The 19427-nt window shown below is 44.9% G+C and overlaps 1 protein-coding gene across 9 annotated transcripts in view; it reads left to right on the top strand.

Annotated features, from left to right (window-relative positions):
• The window catches only part of nectin1b (nectin cell adhesion molecule 1b), a 98465-nt gene that overhangs the window by 62671 nt on the left and 16367 nt on the right, over nucleotides 1–19427 (top strand). For 6 of the 9 annotated variants that reach the window (XM_029843342.1, XM_029843338.1, XM_029843341.1 and 3 more), the window contains exons 6-7: nucleotides 17648–17795; nucleotides 19075–19143. In XM_029843342.1, coding sequence (XP_029699202.1) covers nucleotides 17648–17795; nucleotides 19075–19143 — 217 coding nt within the window. The remainder of the gene's footprint in view (nucleotides 1–17647; nucleotides 17796–19074; nucleotides 19144–19427) is intronic. The other 3 variants (XM_029843344.1, XM_029843339.1, XM_029843347.1) reach the window with 1 other exon arrangement.

Genomic DNA, 19427 nt, shown 5'->3' with positions numbered 1-19427 from the left:
ATATGATTCATCTCCATAAACAGGCACGCTTGTCGGTGTGTGTGTGTGTGTGTGTGTGTGTGTGTGTGTGTGTGTGTGTGTGTGTGTGTGTGTGTGTGTGTGTGTGTGTTTTTGCAGGCTCGAGTGATTCGCAAAGCTGTTTGCGTATGCATGTGTGCTATTTCTTCCATTTCACTGATGGAGCTGAAGAATATTTTCTTGTGCGTGACCCCTGAGGGTCCGCAGCTCTACACGTGCACATGACAGAGAGACAGAGAGAGAGAGAGAGAGAGAGAGAGCACCTGATGCAGCAACTAAAGACATCCATCTGCTCCCTGCAGCGTGTAAAATATATGTTGATTCACGAGGCGTTGACGGAATTAAAGATGAATTTAAAAAAACAAAAACATTTGCACGTAAACACAGAATTGTATTTTCCCTCATGTGGTTCCAAGTAAATCTGAGTTAACTCCACTCTCGTTCACCGTGAACACTGCAATTTACAACAAATCCCCTCCTGGAAATCAGATCCCACCTGTTTACCAGACGGGGGAGGGAAGTTCCAGGATCCCGTCCCGGCAGCGCTGTGGCGAGGGCCACGCCAGCTTGTGTGTTGAAAAAAGAAAACGTTGAGTTTAATAAACAGCGCTACAGCTGAAGGCGATGGAGTGACAAATGCTTTGTCTTGGTTAAACCCTTCAATCAGGCTCATTCCAGCTGATTTGGGGCTGAGGCACAAACGGGCTCGGATGATGTTTTTTCGTGCAGATTTTAGTGCTCGTTCCCGCGCACCGTTAGCATTATCCACTATCAGCGTGATTGACAGGAAGCTAAATCCTGATACCTGTGCACCTAATCTTGTTTTCCACATACTTACCAGGCTTTTTACTGGTTCAGAGGTCAAACATCTCAACCAGGTAACTCCACTTCAGAGCATTTCACCCCTGAGCGACGGAAAAGTCAATTAACAAGCCAGAGGAAGCGCTGACGTGAGGCTGTTTCTGTGTCTTTATATTCAAGGACCTTTAATGTTTGAGAAATAATCAATGAAGAGCAGTCTGAGCTGCCTATGACAGACTGGTACATATACAGAACCTCACCTTTGGGTCATCAATTTTCCATTCATTTCCATGTGATATAAGTAAAGTCTTTTTTAACAGGAACATTTTCTTATTTAAACCCTTTCATAATCAGTTCATGTAATTATCGTCATTGATCTCAAGGCGGTCGATTTCTGTCCGGCTAAGACCAGTTTGGTTTTCCCTGCATCATTCTGAATCTCAGCGTATTCAAAGTCAGATCAGAAACTGCAAATCAATCACACCTGGAACATTTGCCGCTGACCCAGATGGGCCCGACGCAGCAGAACGTCTCGAACAACATGAGATTTGGGGTCAAAGTTGATGAAAACATAAACATTCGAAAGCCATTAGGTGTGCAGCTTTGTATTTCAACACAAAGATGTCTCTTATTAGCTACTTTGCGTGATCATTCCACGTTCCACGGTAATGAATTCAGTTCTTTGGCATCGTCTGAAGAGAATTGTAGGTTCAGCAGTGGCTCGTTGATCTGATCATGTGAACAGATCAGGCGGGGACACTTAGTTTAGTGCTCTAGCACGTCAACAAGTGCAGCTGTTGTCATGGCAGAGGAGCCTGGAGGTGTGTGTGTCTGCCGAGGTCAAAGAGCTGAGGTAAAGCCTGTAGGACACATGTAATCCAGATATATTGAAACCTGTGAGCAGATTTATACATCCCAGTTCTTAGATAAGCTCAACATGGGTTAATGGCTGTGGTTTTACAACCAGAACATATATTTCAAACATGGACGAGAAGCGTTTAAGTTCATGAGATCTGTCAGAACAATGTCAGAACTGAACGGGATCGGCTTCCTGTCGTCTCCACGCTCTAGTAGTCGATTATATCTTTTCAGACGTTACAGTTTCCAGCCTGTGTAATCAGGAGCCGTGGATCTGCATGAGAAAGACTTTCTCTGGGACGGAGGTGCTCATTTAATGACGGCGGCTCTCTGGACGTCTTTGAAGAGCTTCAGCCATCAAAAACCTGACGCGATTTCATGCGCCTCATAATTAAAGCCTGCTCATCCATCAGGTGTCGCTTTTGTTTTATTTATTTATTTATCTGTTTTCTTTTATTATTTTCACCTCCTCATGTTGTAGCAGTTGTCTCTGCTCATCTATTTTGGGGTCAGGTTGAATCAGTTCTCCTTTCTTTCTTATTTCTTCTTTTTTTTCCCTTTTTTGTTCATTTTGACACACGACAAAACTCATTGCCTCGGAGGGAATTGGAGTGGAGGGTCCTGTTTTGTTCTGGCAGTTCTTTCAGGAGCGGCCATCAATCAGGTGATCTATTGTGTTAGAGAGGGACCTTTCTCTATTGAATTCATGACTTGCTGCAAGAAGCAGATGCTGCAAAGGTATTAAGAGTTTGCCGGGTACATTATAACAGCGCGAAAGAGTCCCGGTCAAAGACGACGGGTCCGTGCTTCACAATTATTTCACCCTAATGTCCAGACGAGGTGGTCCAAATGTTACCTCCTCTCTGACAAATCAAACATGGTACCGACTTTCTTTCTGCTTGTTCCCCACAGATGCATGGATTACCGCAAACCCCGAGGAGCCATTTGAGTATTTGGGACTTTTTGAAATTGGAAATGCAGGATGATTTCGTAACAATCTGTTTCTAATCGGGTTTTGCGGATTCATCGGACACACAATCGTTGTTTTGATTGTGGTGTTTTCAAGACAAACAACTGTACTCGATGTTGCTAAACTGTGGCAGAAAACGGGAGGCTGGAGTTGGTTTAGACTTGTGGGTTCCCCCCGATGCCCCGACTGATCGATGAGAGGCTCTGTGGTCAGCTATCGTGCACACATTTACTCTTGTTTCACTCAGTAGTTTGTAGGTCTTCATTTGCCGGCATTGTCAGTCAGTGTCTGGAGCTGCCACGGCAGAGGATAAACAGAGCTCTGGTTTTGTTTAGAGGACCATGGACGGAGAGAAGCCAGATAGAAAGCGAGTATTTGGGGTTGGAGAATCGGGCGTGTTTGTTTCTCATAAAGAAAAAATATTATTCTGAGAGGACTGTAGCTCAGGGATTCCACAAACAGTTTTTCCAAACTGCACATTAATGTCAAAGCTGGTTTCTCAGTGTTTTGCCCAACAATTGTCCATTATTCGAAACAGCTATCAGCAATGCAGAAATAACAGCTCCAGAATGTACCACTGGCCACTGACAATGGATGCTGTTTTCCTCCGATTGCAATCATGTGTTTGAGAGCACTTTATTTTAATCTGTGCCGAATTGATAAAGAGTATTCACGCTGTGCATCCTGTTTTTCACTGGTGATAATTGTAATGTGAAAAATAATGGAGAAAAAAAATCAATTTCTGAATAAATCAAACATTTATTTCTCATGATACTGTCACCTCTTTTGAAGACAGGTTCATAATGGGACAGTGGAACATTCAAATGTCAGCTCATTTCACCAGAGGAGTCCTGGTCTTTGCAGTCCTACCTCAGGTAATGTGGTGATTAGGCTTCTTGAAAATACTACAGAGGAGCCCCTGCAACAGCCCGACAAGCCAAGTCAAGCAAACCATCATGATTTCTGTTGTGCTCGTGCACAGAATTAGAATGATTAAACCAATTAATGTCCTGAATGCAATTAGTCCTCCATTTTCCAATGGATGACTCTGACCATATCGGTTTTCTATATATTCTATGCACACTTTGTTGCTCCCTGGATGGATGGATGGATGGATGGATGGATGGATGGATGGATGGATGGATGGATGGATGGATGGATGGATGGATGGATGGATGGATGGATGGATGGATGGATGGATGGATGGATGGATGGATGGATGGATGAATGGATGGATGGATGGATGGATGGATGGATGGATCCTCTGACCTATGACTGTGTCTACATCTATTCGTGCTAATGTTACGCCACTAAAATAAAACTTGTATGGTTTTCTTCAGTGCTTTAACGTATATTTTGATATTCTTACAGCACCCCATCAACCAATGCTCCCCACATGCAATGAATCCACATAAGTATCCACGTTAAGCTCTTAGAGGATGCAGCTAATTAGCCGATCTTTATATTCAAGAGCAAAGCCAATTTACCACCCATATTAAATCGTACCGCACGTGTTTCATGACCATTTGAGAGGCAGAGAGCAAAATTTTATAGCTGTGAAAGTATTGAGGTTACTGCACATGTGCACAATCACAGCAGCATTTTTTAGTAGGCAACAGAAATTGATGGAACAACAAATGCAGGCAACTGAAGCGCAACATGTTTAAGTAAATAAAAGTACGTTTATTACAAAAACACAAAGCAGCTGCAAGGGCAGGTAACCGCTCTCTCAAGGAGGCACTGAGAAACAAAAATGTCGGAGGTGAGTTCTATGATCGCAACAGGGAAAAAACCACGACAGCATGAGGGGATGCTCTGGTGCTGGCACAGCCACAACACACGGAATTAACAGGAAGGAAGCTACAGCCTTTTGCTCTCGTCCAGTTTCCTGCCCAGGTGAGCCTGACAGGCTTGACAGAAGGACAGAACCAAAACCACAGAAATCCACGGAAAACCCAGGATCAAAACAGAACACTTTCTTATGAAATGTCAAATGGTCAGATTCTCCTCTGGGACTTATTAAGGTGGACCTCATTGCTGAATTATGGACATGAATGGTTGTTTGTGTGTGTGTGCGCGTGTGTGCATGTGAGTGATCGACAGGTGTAACAGCCAGTTGCAGCCTGTCTGATTCAACGCACATCCTCTCGTTCCAAAAACATTTCTGCCGCAGTGATAAGGAATGAAAATTGACCCTTTTTAAAGATTTCTATCAGCACTTGACATCAGAGACATGACTAAAACGTGGAGAGGGGACCAGTAGCCACCTTTCTAATGGCCTTTTTTTTGAGATTATGGGAAAGGTTCTCCTTTGAGTCCAGAGAGATAAAGAGTTGTGCACTCCTGGCGCCCTTTAAGAGACTCAGTAGAAATGACTCGGTTCATGTGCCACTCCATTATCGGCTCCCTCAAAGCGTTCTCTTTGAGGATGCAATTAGAATGGATGTGAATGAGCGTGCCATGGTTTGCGCCGATGGGGGGCTGGCCGATAGGGGAGCTTTAAAGTTGATTCTTTTAATAAATCACACATGTTTTGGCAATGTTTGCTTTTTTATTCTCTGGGGAAAAACTAAATGAAGGGGCATCATACAGTGTTTCTGACATGTGTCGTTTCCATCTGTTCACTTAAATCTGCCGTGAAAGGTGCTGCTGATGATTCGGGGAACTTTCTTTTTTTTTTTTCTACATTTGTGCCATAGCTTCCTCGTGGGATGCCGCTTGAAGAACAATAAGAGCCTGTTGTGTTTCTGCAGCAACTCTAGTGCTGTTCTGGCCCCTTCTTTATGGGGAGATTTAACTGTACGCTGCACGGCTCAGCCGATCAGGTTTCCACTGTTCCCCCACTGGATCTCCCCCAGGCCCAGCTGCCTGGCAAAACATTCACCATTAAATGTGAGACACGACTTCTTCTGCCAAGAGAAAGCTGGAGGAGGGGCTGCTGGCTTAGGACGACCACAGTTTGGAATTTCTTTGCTGTTTGTCATACACGCAGAAAAATGAAAGCAGATGTAGGAACGGGGGGGGAGCGAGGAGAGGAAGAGAGGGAAGGAGGGAGAAAACAATCAGCAAACGCAGCTCGCTCAGACAAGAAATGCCGTAGAAATGAATCCATGGCACTATCTGAAGGGGAAAATATGGTAGAAAAACTCGCCATGTGGGCTTTTGAAGACGCCAACACCTCACGTGACATAAACATACTAATTGGCTGATCGGAACCATGGTGGGAGGACCCAATGTTCTCAGCTGGCTCGCCTCTTATGTTGTGTTATAGCACTAATGTCATAATTATATGGGAAGGACAGAAAACCATATGTTTTACTGTGAATAAAAATGACCAATCAGAAAAGCACTGTGATCCCAAAGAGAAGCTGTGTTCTCTTTCATTTTCTGCTCTCTTCCAGCTCATTGTTTTTGAAATAAGGCCTTCAGAGTTATTGTCAGTCGCTTCGCGGCGGCTCGTTTTATCCTCTGCTGGAAAATGTCAGACATTTAGATGAAACAGTAGCAGATATGCGCTTACGCAAAGGTGCTGGTTCTCTATAGAGGCGGGGAAACCGTTGAAATCAGCGTAATTTAAGGTTTAAAAGACATGAAATTAGTGATGAGAATCTTATTCTGTTACAATCAACCAGTTACTCATAAGGTGAGTCACTATAATTGTCTCAGACATGAGTAATAGTATGATTATATCAGCGAGTCTTCCAAACAAGTCAAGAAAGAAATATGTTTCACTGCGGTGGCCTGACCAAATATCAATTCATGGTCGTGACTGGGGAAAAGATGTGCCCATCAAATTTTCCATACAAGCCAGATGGGACACGGAGTGGAGACTCGAATTCTCCAACAATTCCTCTGATCCGTCAGACGCATCTAAAAATATGTGTTTTTGAAGCCAAAGCTCTTCTCTGGAGAGTCCACTCTGTTCTGTCGAGTTTATAAAAGCTGCTTTTAGTTTTGGTTCCTAAGTGCCCCATGAAGAAATCAAAAGACTGAAGATGATATAGCAAAAATAAGTAAAACCGCAGATTCTTGGTTTATTTCTAGTATTTGGCCATGACGTAAGGGTGACCCAGTCAAGTTATGATTCATGGAGGTGATAGGTCACATTCCAGTTCTTTGCTGTCAAAGAGAAAGAACATAAGGATGCTACGGACAAAGGTATTTTTATTTTTTTAAGTTAAAAACAGAAGCTGTCTCGGACGTGCGTAATTTATCATTTTGTTGACAAATATAAAAGCTCTCCCAAGGCTGCTCGCTTATTTCCAGCTACTTCTTTACTTCAGCTCTCATGTCCGAGTCTCGCTGCACTGAGACGTGTCTCAAACGTCTTTGGGAGGAACAACAGCTGTGATTAAAATTTATGACTGGATGGTGAAAGAAATTAACTACAGACCTCATTAGGCTTTTTTCTATTATCCACTTTTCTTTCTTTTCTTTTTTTTTTGGTGACTGGGAAAACATCCTGGGTGGGTCGCCTGTCCACAACAAGTCACACACACCACTCATTCACACACTCACACCAAGTCCCATATCAGATAATGTGCATGGTTTTGTTCCGTTGGCAGAAACCGACCATGAATTCTCCAAGAAAAGCCAGACTAGAACCCAAATGGTGACCACTGCGGCTCCGGTTTTTCTGAATATGTGAAGCAGGGAAATATGGTTTGATGTATTCATTTTTATGAAAAGCTCACGTCTGCGGTCCTTTTTCTTCTTGCTTTGCTGCCAATCACGTGGATCTTTCTTTGTGTTTCTTGAAAACACATTCAAAAGAAAGAGGTTGTCTAAATGCTACAATTTCATAGAAAACACTAATTAAAATTCTGGTTGGGCAAAAATAATGTCTCATCACTTTAATGTAGGTGTTTGTTTGCTTGAGAGAAGAGAGGCAATGGTTAGTCAGACAAAGAAAGGAAAAGAGGACACACACCGGTGTGTGTGTGTGTGTGTGTGTGTGTGTGTGTGTGTGTGTGTGTGTGTGTGTGTGTGTGTGTGTGTGTGTGTGTGTTTGTGTCTGGGGATTTTGATGCAGGCCCTTCTGTGTAATCAGCGTAGTTGTGCTCGGCCACAGCTGCTGGGATGTTTTCTAAAGGGGATGGTCCCGTGGACCCTTTCCCTCGGACCTAATTCAATTGAAGAATAAATGAGTTCTGTTGGTAATTTGGAGATAACCTGCGCTGTGGCCGAGCTTAAAGGGAGATAAGGAACCATGCAGAAATGAAGAGACAAGAAAGCCAGGACTATTTTTCACCATGCCTTTGCTAAATTAAACTTCTCCAAGTCCCCCCCTCCTCCCCAAAACTTTAATTAAAACACACTTGCATGCGCATCGTGCACACAGGTGGAGCGCACGCGTTCACACACCCTTCAGATAAATCCAGAAAGAGCAATCGGGCTGTTTGAAAGAGATCAGTAGGCAGCGAGCGGTGAGCCTAACTGGAACACACTGTTGCTTCTTTATCTGCCCTGATGTTGTTAAGATTAATCACGGAGCTTCCCTCTGGAAGTCAATAGTTCTTTGCACAGAGGTTTAGTGCAGGGTTTCCAACAGCTCAGTGCACTAGAAGCAGGCAAACATTTGTTGTTTGGGTGTATGCTTGTGTGTGTCTTCTTTGTTGCTAACTGGATGAGCAGAAGATGTGTTTCTATTGCAACAGCAGAAGTTTCTTCATGTTAGAATAAGTGATTGATGTGATAAATGAGGAGGTGATTGCACATTTCAGAGAGATAATGATACAAATTGACCCAAAGTTAAGGGTAACCCAAGAAAGAAGCGCTGGTTTTATTTAGTTTTGAAGAAACTGAGACCAGAGTAGGCTGTTTATTATGCAAGCTAACTGCTGCTTTGACACTATTCTGTATCTTTGGGATGAAGATTGGGACATAGTTTCAATGTAAGACATCATTTGTCAAAAGTCTTGCTACACATCACCATGAGGCAACAGTTTCCTGCGGTGGAAGTTCATGTTTTAATAGGAGCCAGAGCTCAGCGGGCAGGGCCTCCTCCGCTGTCTGTGCCCCACAACATCATTTTATTTTCAAATAGTATGTGATTAGTGGGATATTCTGAGGGCCATCAGAAGCTTTCCTCATCGCATTTACATCGCTGAAACTTGGCAAAATTGACAGAAAACCATCTCAAATTGTGAAACACTGAGTTCTTTGTGTCCCAGGGTTATGGCAATATTCAAGAACAATTCCAGAACCCCAACTTCCCCCAAACCAAACACTGATTCTGATTGGCTCGTGTGGTGAAGCTGGCTGCCCACCGGGTCCTTGCAACCCCGCATGAAATTATAGAGCTATTCCGCCGGAGGAGGAGAAAGATTCTGAAAAGTTCCACGTGCTAGGGCTTTGTAGATGGGATCAAGTACTTTCCCAGTCGAACTTCCGAGTCATGTTTATCTTCTACTGCCAGTGCGTTGATACTTGTTGGCACCGCTCTGATCTGTTATTAATGAATGCAGCACAGTGCATTATGAGACATGTAGGGGCAGAACGGAGCCCAGCATCTTCACTGCACAGCAGCTTTGAATTGAGTAATTGTCCTCAGTCTCCAAAGGCTCCTTTAAATGTATTTCAAACTAAGATAGTCACGTTTAAGGCCGGGTCACACTTTAGATTTACAAATCAACCTTGAATCCTCTCTGGATCAGAGCTGCAGCGAGGCATCAAGGATTCAGAGGGTGCACATGCAGAGGGAAGTCGTTTTTTATGAACTCCACTAAACATTCAAGAGTTTAAGAGTGTGTATGTGTGCGTTTCCTTGACTCCTGAAGAATAACAAAGATTGTTTTGACAGTGTCGTATGGACATTTTCTTTTATATCAACCCCCCCCCCCCCACCTTTGCTTTCTAAATCTGTTGTCCAAAAGTAACAAAATGAGTCCAGAGAGGGTTATTTTAATTTCTCCCCGTACTCTTTCCCCTCGCTGATTTCCCACCACAGATCCTTTTTTTGGTGACCGCTGCACAATCTTGAGATTCCCTGGCAGTATTTAGTAGAAGGGGTGGGGGCTCAGCGCAGCTCCACCAAATGCCTTTGAAACTCCGCCGTCTGTTAAAGCAATGTATGCTTAGACCTTTGGTTGGGCTGAGGGGCCAAGGGGCCGAGAGGGGTGATGGCATGCGTGCAGAATCACAGTAGTCGCCCAGCTAATGCGGTCTGAAGCAGACCTGCGCTCAGAGGGCTCGAGCTGAGGGAGGAGAGACGTTGTTGAAGATGGTCTTCCCCTTAACCGTCTTGCCTCTATCAGACTTCCGAGACCTTCTCAGATCTATATCAGCCCCTCCTCCTCAAACGTAGTAAGCCAACGGTATACAAATGCTTTTTAGCACGGCCCCGTGCAGCTCAGAGAGACTTTGGTTCTCTGCTGAAATGGCTGCGTTTTTTTTGGCCGGTCGTCTTGGCTCGCTTCTCACTCAGCTCTATTTAACTGCCTGTAATGACAATAAATTACAGTTTGTGGTGATGGGTCGTATGTATCTCAGCGGCCATTCTGTTGCCGTGTCAGCACATGTTTTAAATAAATGGCTGTAATTAACGTGTGTTAGCTGTCAAAAACACATCTGATCTCGTACATTACATTTTCTCTGCAGCGGGGCTGAAGACCGCTGACATCCATGGGGTGTCCTGGGTGGATCCTGAGGGTTTTATTTCCACTTGATAATTCTGTTAGGCTCTTCATATTCTCTTTAGGGTCTTTCATAGCGGAAGCAAGGAATCCAGCACCCATCGATTTCTCCCTGCTCTGAGTGCCGCACCATGTTTTGATGGAAGCATTTACCCGATGCGCCCAACCGCGTGAGTCCCTGAAGCAGCCACGTTTTTCCTGAACCACAGTGAACATCAGTGTCAGCCTGTGGAATCTGCATTCCACTCAGCAGCAGGGAGGCTGCACAGTAGAGTACAATCCTTCTGGCTCACTTCCAGCCATTACATCCACTGCAAACTCCGTGTGGGCGTGCAGGTCTCCATGAATATGGATGGAAGGTTTCAAGCTTCAGTTGTCTCTAAAAATCCGCAACAACTCCAATGTCCCCAGAAAGCTTTCACACATGCAGTCCTGAGTATTTGATATTGTTTTGGTAAAAAACGAAAGAACTGAATTTCTGTTTTTGAGTGCATCGGGTTTTCTGAACCAGACTGCTGTGTGTCTGTCTCAGCACTGATTTAACATTTCTCTCTTTGTTTAGTGAAAGAATCTGGTTGTTTTAGCTCAGATTGTATCTATAAAACTCCAGGAAGGAGTCAAATTGATCTTGCCTTCTTGAGGATATTTGGTGTGCATGTTTACGTCTCTGTTTTCAAGTGAGAAAGAGAGACAAGATGGTTATCAGCAGGGTCTTATCCCTTTTCTTTGTCAGTGAGCTTTGTGTGCTTTGTTTTAGTTTGCTAAGGAGCACACACAGGTCAGAGCCTCGGGACAGGTCACAAGTTCACGTTTGGTCACTTAGATTGCTTTCACTTGGGAGATATTGGCAGATGCCAGATCCGGCTAGTTGATACTTTGCCACTTTGCCACTTTAATGCTTTTCTTTTGCTTTTGAACATCTGGAATAGAATTCAGACATTCCAGAAACATGGAACGGTGGCAAACATTTTGCAGTTTGCATGTCCTCCAGGTACCTGTCCAGGGTGGTTTCCACCGCCTCTGTTGGGGATTCCAATGGTTCCAATGCTCCTGTGTCCACCATTAAAATCTAGCACCATTACAGAAAGTTCTAGGATGGATCCACGTCCATGTAGATGAGTTTACCCTCCACAGCACCTCTGCTATCTACCATGTTATGGTGTCCAATACCCTGGCACTTTATAGCATTGGTCAATCCGAGACGAGCATATCGGTGGAAAAAGCAGCTAATGATACATTTGAGCTTCAGTGAAGCTGGAGATTTAGAAAAGAAAAAAAAAATAGAAAGACCATTCAATTCCTGTAGTTTGGAGGCTGCCAGTGGGCGGACGGCAATCAATTGCCATTTTCAAAAGAAACCATAAAAGCGAGTCTAGGAATACAAATAAAGCATATTTCAGATGCACCACTCAACCCCACAGGGGTTATCCGTATACGTTTGAGGACGTGCACACCAACCAATGACACAGATACTTAGCAGCAGCAGAGGCAACACAAGTGGTTGGCCTCCGGGACGGGAGCTGCAGACTCACCAGCCTGAGTGTTGCTAAATTGAAAAGCTGCTCTCCGACGCATCCGGACTGACTGGGTTTATTACTCTTTCAGCTTTTAACCAGCCAAAGGAAATTACATCGGTGACCTCGCGGCGCTCACCGCATAGAGACAGTGCAAGGTAATTTTGCTTACGTGCTGAAGGTGGAAGAAGGTTTTGGAGAGTGCGGTTCTGTGCCCCCTCGCTTGCTCCTTTTTAAAATGGTGGAGCCATTAAATTAACATTCAGCACATAGAGGGGTGGAGATGGGGCACGGAAAGGCTTAAGAGCAGGAGACGGAGAGCCCAATCAGCAGCACGCAGTGTGAGCAGCACCTTTAATAACACCAGTGTGGCTTTCTGAATTAATCATAATGCACAGTGGATGGAACGTTGTGTATTTCCATTTTTAAAAATGAATGCTTTTCATTCCACATAGCTGCATGTCTGTATCTGCTCATGGGGAGGGAAGCGGCGATCTGACGGGATGCATTCTCTCACCTCCCGCCATCACTTCCAGACAGCACTTTGCAGCCGAGACGTAATAAATGAGAGCGTTTCACTTCCTGGAGCGATGTTGTGGTACGTTCACCACAAGGAGGCCATGCTCTGCCCATTCCACTCAGCCTTTAATGAGAACTGTTGTTACATGCTGTCACAGGGGCTAACGCCTCGTGACAGCACAGGCGTCAGCTTGGCAGACTGCAATCTCATATTTATCGATGGGGGCTTTGGCGCGGATCATCTGCCCCCACGGACTCGGCATCACCCAGCACCCAGTGAGCGAGCTTGGATTGAGATCTTCAGTTATTCTTCTTATTGAATCGCGATTAATGAGAGAAGCAGAATTAAAGAACTTTTTTTCAATAAATAAAGTTGACAACATTTAATAGAAAGATACCCTGTTACACTCTTTGTTGAGGTGTTATTATAGCAGCTCAGTAGGTTCGAGGCAGTTAACTCCATAATGAGCTTGGTTTCATCCTAATAAACATAACATGTGGTAACCATTTGTGCCTAATGAAGTGCTGCCCTCTGTGGACTGATGCAGTACAGCAAACACGGACCATCGCGGCCCCCGCCGCACCTCCCTCCGCCCGTCAGTGCTGACAAATCAAACCGGGTCCCAGTCAGTCGAGGTAAAATAGGATGTAGACGTTTCCAAGTAGCAACCTACTACGGAAAACTACTGTGGAGGATGACATCAAGAACCACAGCTCCCAGAGGAGACAGCTCTGGAAACATTGAAGTTTAACAAGATTACAGACGCGGGGAGGGGCGGGGGACGGAGCATGTGCTGCTCGGACTTGGCAGCATGGAAAAGCAGATTTATGAACTCCATTAAACCACATTTCTTTTTCTTTATTAGGGCCTGCAGCAATTGCCCACTGTGGAAAAGAGATGGGGGGGGGGACCCACCAGTTCAAGTACTAATACCAGCCTGGGCATTTACTTTAACATAAGGCGGCTGCATGACTCAGGAGTGGAAGATAAAGCTAGGCACCTTGACGATATCAGCTCTGCTGGTTGACTGTGAGCCAGTGCAGAAAACCAGTTACTCTGGTATTTGGAACAGGTGGCCGTATCAAACTGGTGTGGAGCTGGCATGGCTTTGTAGCCAGACTCTCAATCTGTCCACTTGAAAACTCCCCAGAATTGCTGGAAAGTATTACGGCCCCTGTGGAGGAGAGAGCAATTACAAATTCTAATGGGAGAGAAGGAGCCACATCTATTCTTGGAAGACGATCAGACTTATGACTAGAACATTTTTACCAAAGCACATTAGCACAAATCTCAGTACCGCGGGTGCCATTTCTAATAGTTTCGGGCTTTCTGCTCCTATTTTGGGAAGGATGTCGGTGGTCACCATGCATTTAAAACAACCATTAGAATCTAAATTGCGCTCCCTGTGCCAGTGTTTAATGGAGCACACCCGGCATCAGCAGGTACGTGCCAGCACTCTGCTGAGAAAAAACCTGCTTCTGTTTAAATGGCACATTTGTGCATTCTGTGTCAGATTGCATTTAGAGTGGGCACAGCCTGCTCCAGCTGGAGGCTGCTCAGCCTTTGGCCTCTTCACCTGAACTCTTCCTGCTCTGGTATGTGTGACTAACATGTTCTATGGGACGCTGGTAACACTAGCGCCCACATGGTTTGGCCATTGAGCACAGCTGGCTTGTTAGACTCCTCTGTTCCTCTCTTTAATAATTTCTTTCTCCTGAATTGATCTTTTATTCCACACCAGAGTGGCTCAGAAGCTGGTGCCATATTTTCTTCTCTGGAAGCACCCCTGCTGGGTGAATGCATATGAATCTGACGGCTGCCTGAGGAATGAATAAATGATAATTGTGTGCAAAGTGCTTAATGACTCTGTCCCTCCAATCCCAGGACACCTCCATTTGACTGCAAATCTGAACCTCATGGCAAACAAAAGAACCTGCTGTGCAGTCGCCTGTGTGACGGAACATCAGGGAAATCTGATTCTCTGTGGGCCACCAATCAACATAAAAGTAATGCCACGAATGCTGTCGCAGGTGATGAGGCATTCCGTGCATTCCTGCACACTGAAGCAGAGGAAAAACAGCAGCTCGTACATCTGCTGCAGCCCATCGGGAGAAGATGTGACAGGAATAAGGATTACTGCCACCTCGGAGTGAGATGCACCCACACAAAGCCAAGGTCAAGCCTGTCAGCGAAAATGTGCCACCGCGGTCGGCTGACGGCGAGGAGCATGCTGGCGCGCAAGCGGGTGTTTTACACTGATTGCGAATCAATAGCAATCGTTCAATGACAGCTACAAGACGTATTTGAAGAACAGAAAACAATCTGCGCTCAGTAGAGTCGAGTCAGGCTGTGACAGCAAAGTGAAAAGTCTCAGGAGGTCTAAAGGGGTTTTTCGATTTGGGCTATGGAAGCGTAAACATCAAAACTCCTTTTCTTTGGATTTTGATGGTGACCTTTTCCTGTTTATCCCAACACACTTTTATTTAAAATCCACAACTTGAAATAGGTCCCTCTCCAACATGTATCATATCCAACATTGTGGGGATTGAGGATTTCTTGCGTAAAAGGCGTCAGTATTAAAATGATCTGTAACAATTCTCTATTACAATCGTGGCTCACACCCTGCTTTGTTCATCTCATCCTAAAAAAAGAAGACAAAACTGTTTCCATTTTGTTTTTCCTGCTCGGATTTTGTGCAGAAATCTGCCTCGTGCATTGTCCATGGGCTCTAGCAGTTTAATTGATTATCTGGATAATCCTGAATTTGTGCCATCATGCTAGCTTAATCTGTTGGAGATTCATACGCGTGACGGTTTTGTAGAAACAAGCTTTCCATCTGATATTCCAGCTATTTACCAGTTAATTAATGCAGTACTGGACAGCTACTGTTTTCAGCTTTTATCACTTTGGCCCGAGCAGCACATTAAATGACCGGCTGAGTGTATTATCCAAATTACAAGATGTGCTCGTGGTCTGAAATGATGCACGCTTCAGGTCCTTAAAGTCTCCTCTTTGCTGAAATGCTTCGCTGTGCATGGAACAAACAGTTACAAATAAAACTTCTATGCTGAGCATAATGTATGAATGATCAGTGCCTGTGAGTGGGTGTGTGTGTGTGTAAATAGTTCATTGATGACTTAGAGCACAGCACTTTTATTGCACTGCATCCACTGTAAATAGAAAAGGCAGAATGAAAAGTCTTCCCTCCCTCGTGTTGCCATGACAGTGTCACGAATCACTTTAGATTAACTGCTGGCAGACAACTTCTGCTCATATCATCAGCAATGCAAACTGTTTAGTAGAACTACATCGACTAAAGCGCACATATTTTGTGTAATGCACATTTATGATGCTTTTATAACGAATAGCAATTCCTTTTTGTGATAAATATGTTGCACCAGGACCCATTTTATGATGTGACGGTCAAGGGGCTCAGACTGGCCAGCAGGTGGCTCCTCACACTTTTGTGTGGGTTGAAGCTCCACGGAATTGCCCTCTGATCCAGTCCAGCCCTCTGTGGTAGTGTCACACTACTCACTATGCTGTCTGCCATTTGCATCAGAACGGTGGAAACCAGCTCCTCTGCTTTGGCTGTGCAGCACAATGAGACGCCAGCCGAGGCGCCGCCGCATCTGTTGCCGTGCTACAGCGCGATGACATTTGCTCCCTGCCTTCAAAGCTACTCCACTGGCTTTTTTTTATTTTTTATTGAAGAATGCATCACAAGCTTGCGGTCACAAGAAAACCAATTTACTGCATGTTCACTGTGAGTTTGACAAGTCATGAGAGACGACTTCTAAGTAGCAGAAAAATGTATATCTTTGCAGAGGGCACAAACTGATTATTCTTTTTCTTCAACCTTCCCCCCTCCCTGCACCAGTGTCTCATCGGAATTCAAGTGAGGTGGCATCCTTCTCCCCCCCTTTTTTTTTACTGCTGCATTGATGTTCCTCCCTCTTTTTATTCCCTGCAACTCCTACATTTGGACGGCGAAGCCAAGAGGCCACAAGCAGCCCGTGGCACAAATAAATCTGCTCCTGGAAAAGAATCGCATTTCTAAGGCCACTGCTACTAGGAGTCCATAATGTACTGCAGGAGCTGCTCTGATAATGGCGCCTTTCACAAGAACTTGAAAAAACTGTTGAACAAATGATGTTTTAATTAAAGAATCAAGGTTTTATTTGCTCAGCCAAGCCTCCATATAAGTGATGGGATCCCCAGGTAGTTACCCTCCCAGGGGGGCTTTTAACCTTGGAGAAGGTATTGACCCACTCTGTCATCAGTTGGTCTTGGGGGTCACAAGGGTCAGGGTGAGACTGAGGGTTAAACTGCCGGGGGAGGAATCCCAGTAGTGCAGTTTGGGATGCTGCCTCAGTTGCCCGACGTCTGTACCTTTATTCTACCCTCAGTAGATCTTCGGTAAATGCGTCCGTTTAACCTTCCAATCAGACCGAGTTCCTGGCGTCTCTTCCGCCAAAACATATAACCTTCATGCTCCGTTCCAAATGCGCCCTGTGTCCCTCTTCATCTTGGAGCTTCACATTGTGTGTCATGAGGCAATTAGCAGCAGCGAGGCACGAGCTCCAACGTAAAGGCAGCGTGTGCTGGGCCATTGTGAAGCCTTTATGTGATGCAGTCCTCTGTGTATCCATCATAATGGGCACTGAATCAAGAAAGAAAGGTTGGGCTTTTCAGAAGGGCTCCCCTGGGAGCGAGCCCTTGTCCTGTCACTGCCGGGAGGGATGACTGGATAATAATGGGGACATCATGAGGGCAGGTAGATAGGCTTTCCTTTTCAAAGGGGAAGTTGGTGAGAATTTGCAGTATCCCATCACAACCACCTGAAAAAGGACAGGTTGAGCTGCTCTTGTGAAAGAGAACAGATGTCCACGCTGTTTGCTTTCAGAAATAAAGGTTCTATTGTGTGAGATGACTGTCCTATTTCAGTAGAACCTGGTGTCAGGTGTTATCTGGTGGGAGGTTCACATGACATCTGCAGCGCTTTCTCTTTCTTTGATGAAAACAACATTGTGATGTGTTCTGATTTTAATGTTTCACTGATGTATGATTTTATGGGTATTTGGGATTTTCTTTTTTTTGTGGTCATTTTCTCAAACTCAAGGATCTGTATTTTTAAAAGATGCTTGACAGCAGAAAACTCAGGCGGAAACCTTTACGGTTCCACTCAGCACAGTCTTGAAATTAAAATAAAACCAATAAAGGAGACCTCCTGCACCAGAGATGGGACTGTAGTGGTGTTGTTTTGAGTCCATTCCAGCAGCATCAATTCCCCCTGGCAGCATCTGATGCCTATTTCTCCACTTGTCTGCAGAGAAACCACTCCCACAGGGTCCCCCTGGCGGTGTTATTGGAGTCCTCGGAGGTGTCGTTGCCATCGGCCTCATCGCCGGCGTGGCCGTCACCGTTTTCATGGTCCATCGGCGGCAGCAGAAGACACGCACTGAGACCGATAATGACCTGTGAGTACCAAGTCTGCTAGGATGTACTGCAAAGGGCTGGACAGGTACTGGGGTGGAGGGGGTTAGGAAGGGGGGAGGAATGAGTCAGTATGTTCAGATGCAGGGATCTTATTATTGCTCATTCTGGGTGCTGATAAGCTGCCTTTCTAAAAGTTACTTTATGTGGAATTAACAAATTGCACCTTCAAACAGTGAGCATGTGACTGTGCACTCTAACCGATAACTGTTATTTAGTGGCAGCTAGGTGGTTGCATGATTGTAATGTCGGCTCTACTGAAGCATTTCTCATTCAAGGACTTTCTAAAAAAAAAAAAAATAAAGAGTCCAGGAACAAGTGCTGCTGTCTTCTTTTGGCAAAGCCTCACTTTTCAAACATTTGGAATTTTGATATTTAAGCTCAAAATCCCTGATTCAATCGATTTGTCCAGATGTGTCGCTGTTAAAGAAATAAGTGCTTCTTACATTAGTGAGTCCTGTCTCCTTGGAGCCACCACGATCATTCTTTCCTGCCTTCTAACTGAGGGCCATAAGCAATTGGAATATTTCCAGCTGAGTAGGAACTGGAAGTTGCATAGATGCAGCTGGGGGAGCTACAATTAACAAAGCCTTGATGGCACAAAAAGCACTGAATTTTACTGTTGCCAATTGATTCTTGTGATAAATAATACATATTTTGAACAACAAAACAATGAAGCCAGCATTCAAGTTCAGTGCAGCTAATTGCCTTCATCTAAACCACCCGCATGCACCCCCGACAGGTTTCCACTATGCTGTTGGCTACAATGGCTCAAACTCCATGTTTCAAGCAGGAATTGTGTCCCCATGAGAATGATACTGCTGAGTGCAGGGGTTGGCTGGTTTCCTCCCTGGAACCTCAAGAAACCACCAAGTTGGGGGTGTGCACGGTCTGAGCCTGAGAGCCAGAGCCTTTAATTAACCCACATGATGAGATTGCAATGCTTATTTTTGAGCCTTTAGAATGGCTTAATTGATTGGGTATTGAAGCAGTGATGCTAAAACCGAGCACTGACAGAATGCTGGGCCACGTTTTTGGCCTCTGGCTCTTCAGGCGCCGAGTGATTCAAACCCTGGAGCCAGTGAGACCCCCCCAGAACCACAAATCTGTTTTCATTTTCAAAATAAATCAAGCACACCAACTCTTAGCTCCCTCCCACTGCTCTCTGCCTCGTTCCTCTTGCCTGCTCATCTATCTTTCTCTCTTACTCACGTTCTGATGCTAAAGTATAACTGCTCTCTGTCTCCCACTCCCTCCCCTCAGCATTGCTGTTGCTGCTGTTGCTGATAGTTGTGTGACACAGGCTCCAGAGAAGCCAGAGCCCCCCACAAGGAAAGTAGAGGCTACTGACCCCAGTCTTTCCCCCACTGACCCCTGTCCTCCTGGATCCTCTATTCTGTTACCTGCATGCAACGGTGGCCTGCAAGTCACATACCTAAGCACGCCGTTGTGAGCGCAGAGAACTTACGCTCACTCAAATTAACATCAGAGAGAACCGGAAAAAAAAAAAGATTCTTTTGGAAAGACCCACAAGGCAAATCTTAACATCTGATTTTAAAGGATGGCAAAACGAATCCAGCTCCTTCAAATAATGTAGCGTGATAAAGAAATGCGAA

Source organism: Takifugu rubripes, chromosome 11 (assembly GCF_901000725.2).
Source record: "Takifugu rubripes chromosome 11, fTakRub1.2, whole genome shotgun sequence".
In the NCBI taxonomy this organism is placed as follows: domain Eukaryota; kingdom Metazoa; phylum Chordata; class Actinopteri; order Tetraodontiformes; family Tetraodontidae; genus Takifugu; species Takifugu rubripes.
The sequence above is the reverse complement of the archived record's forward strand: the minus strand, read 5'-3'. Positions and strand labels throughout refer to the sequence as shown.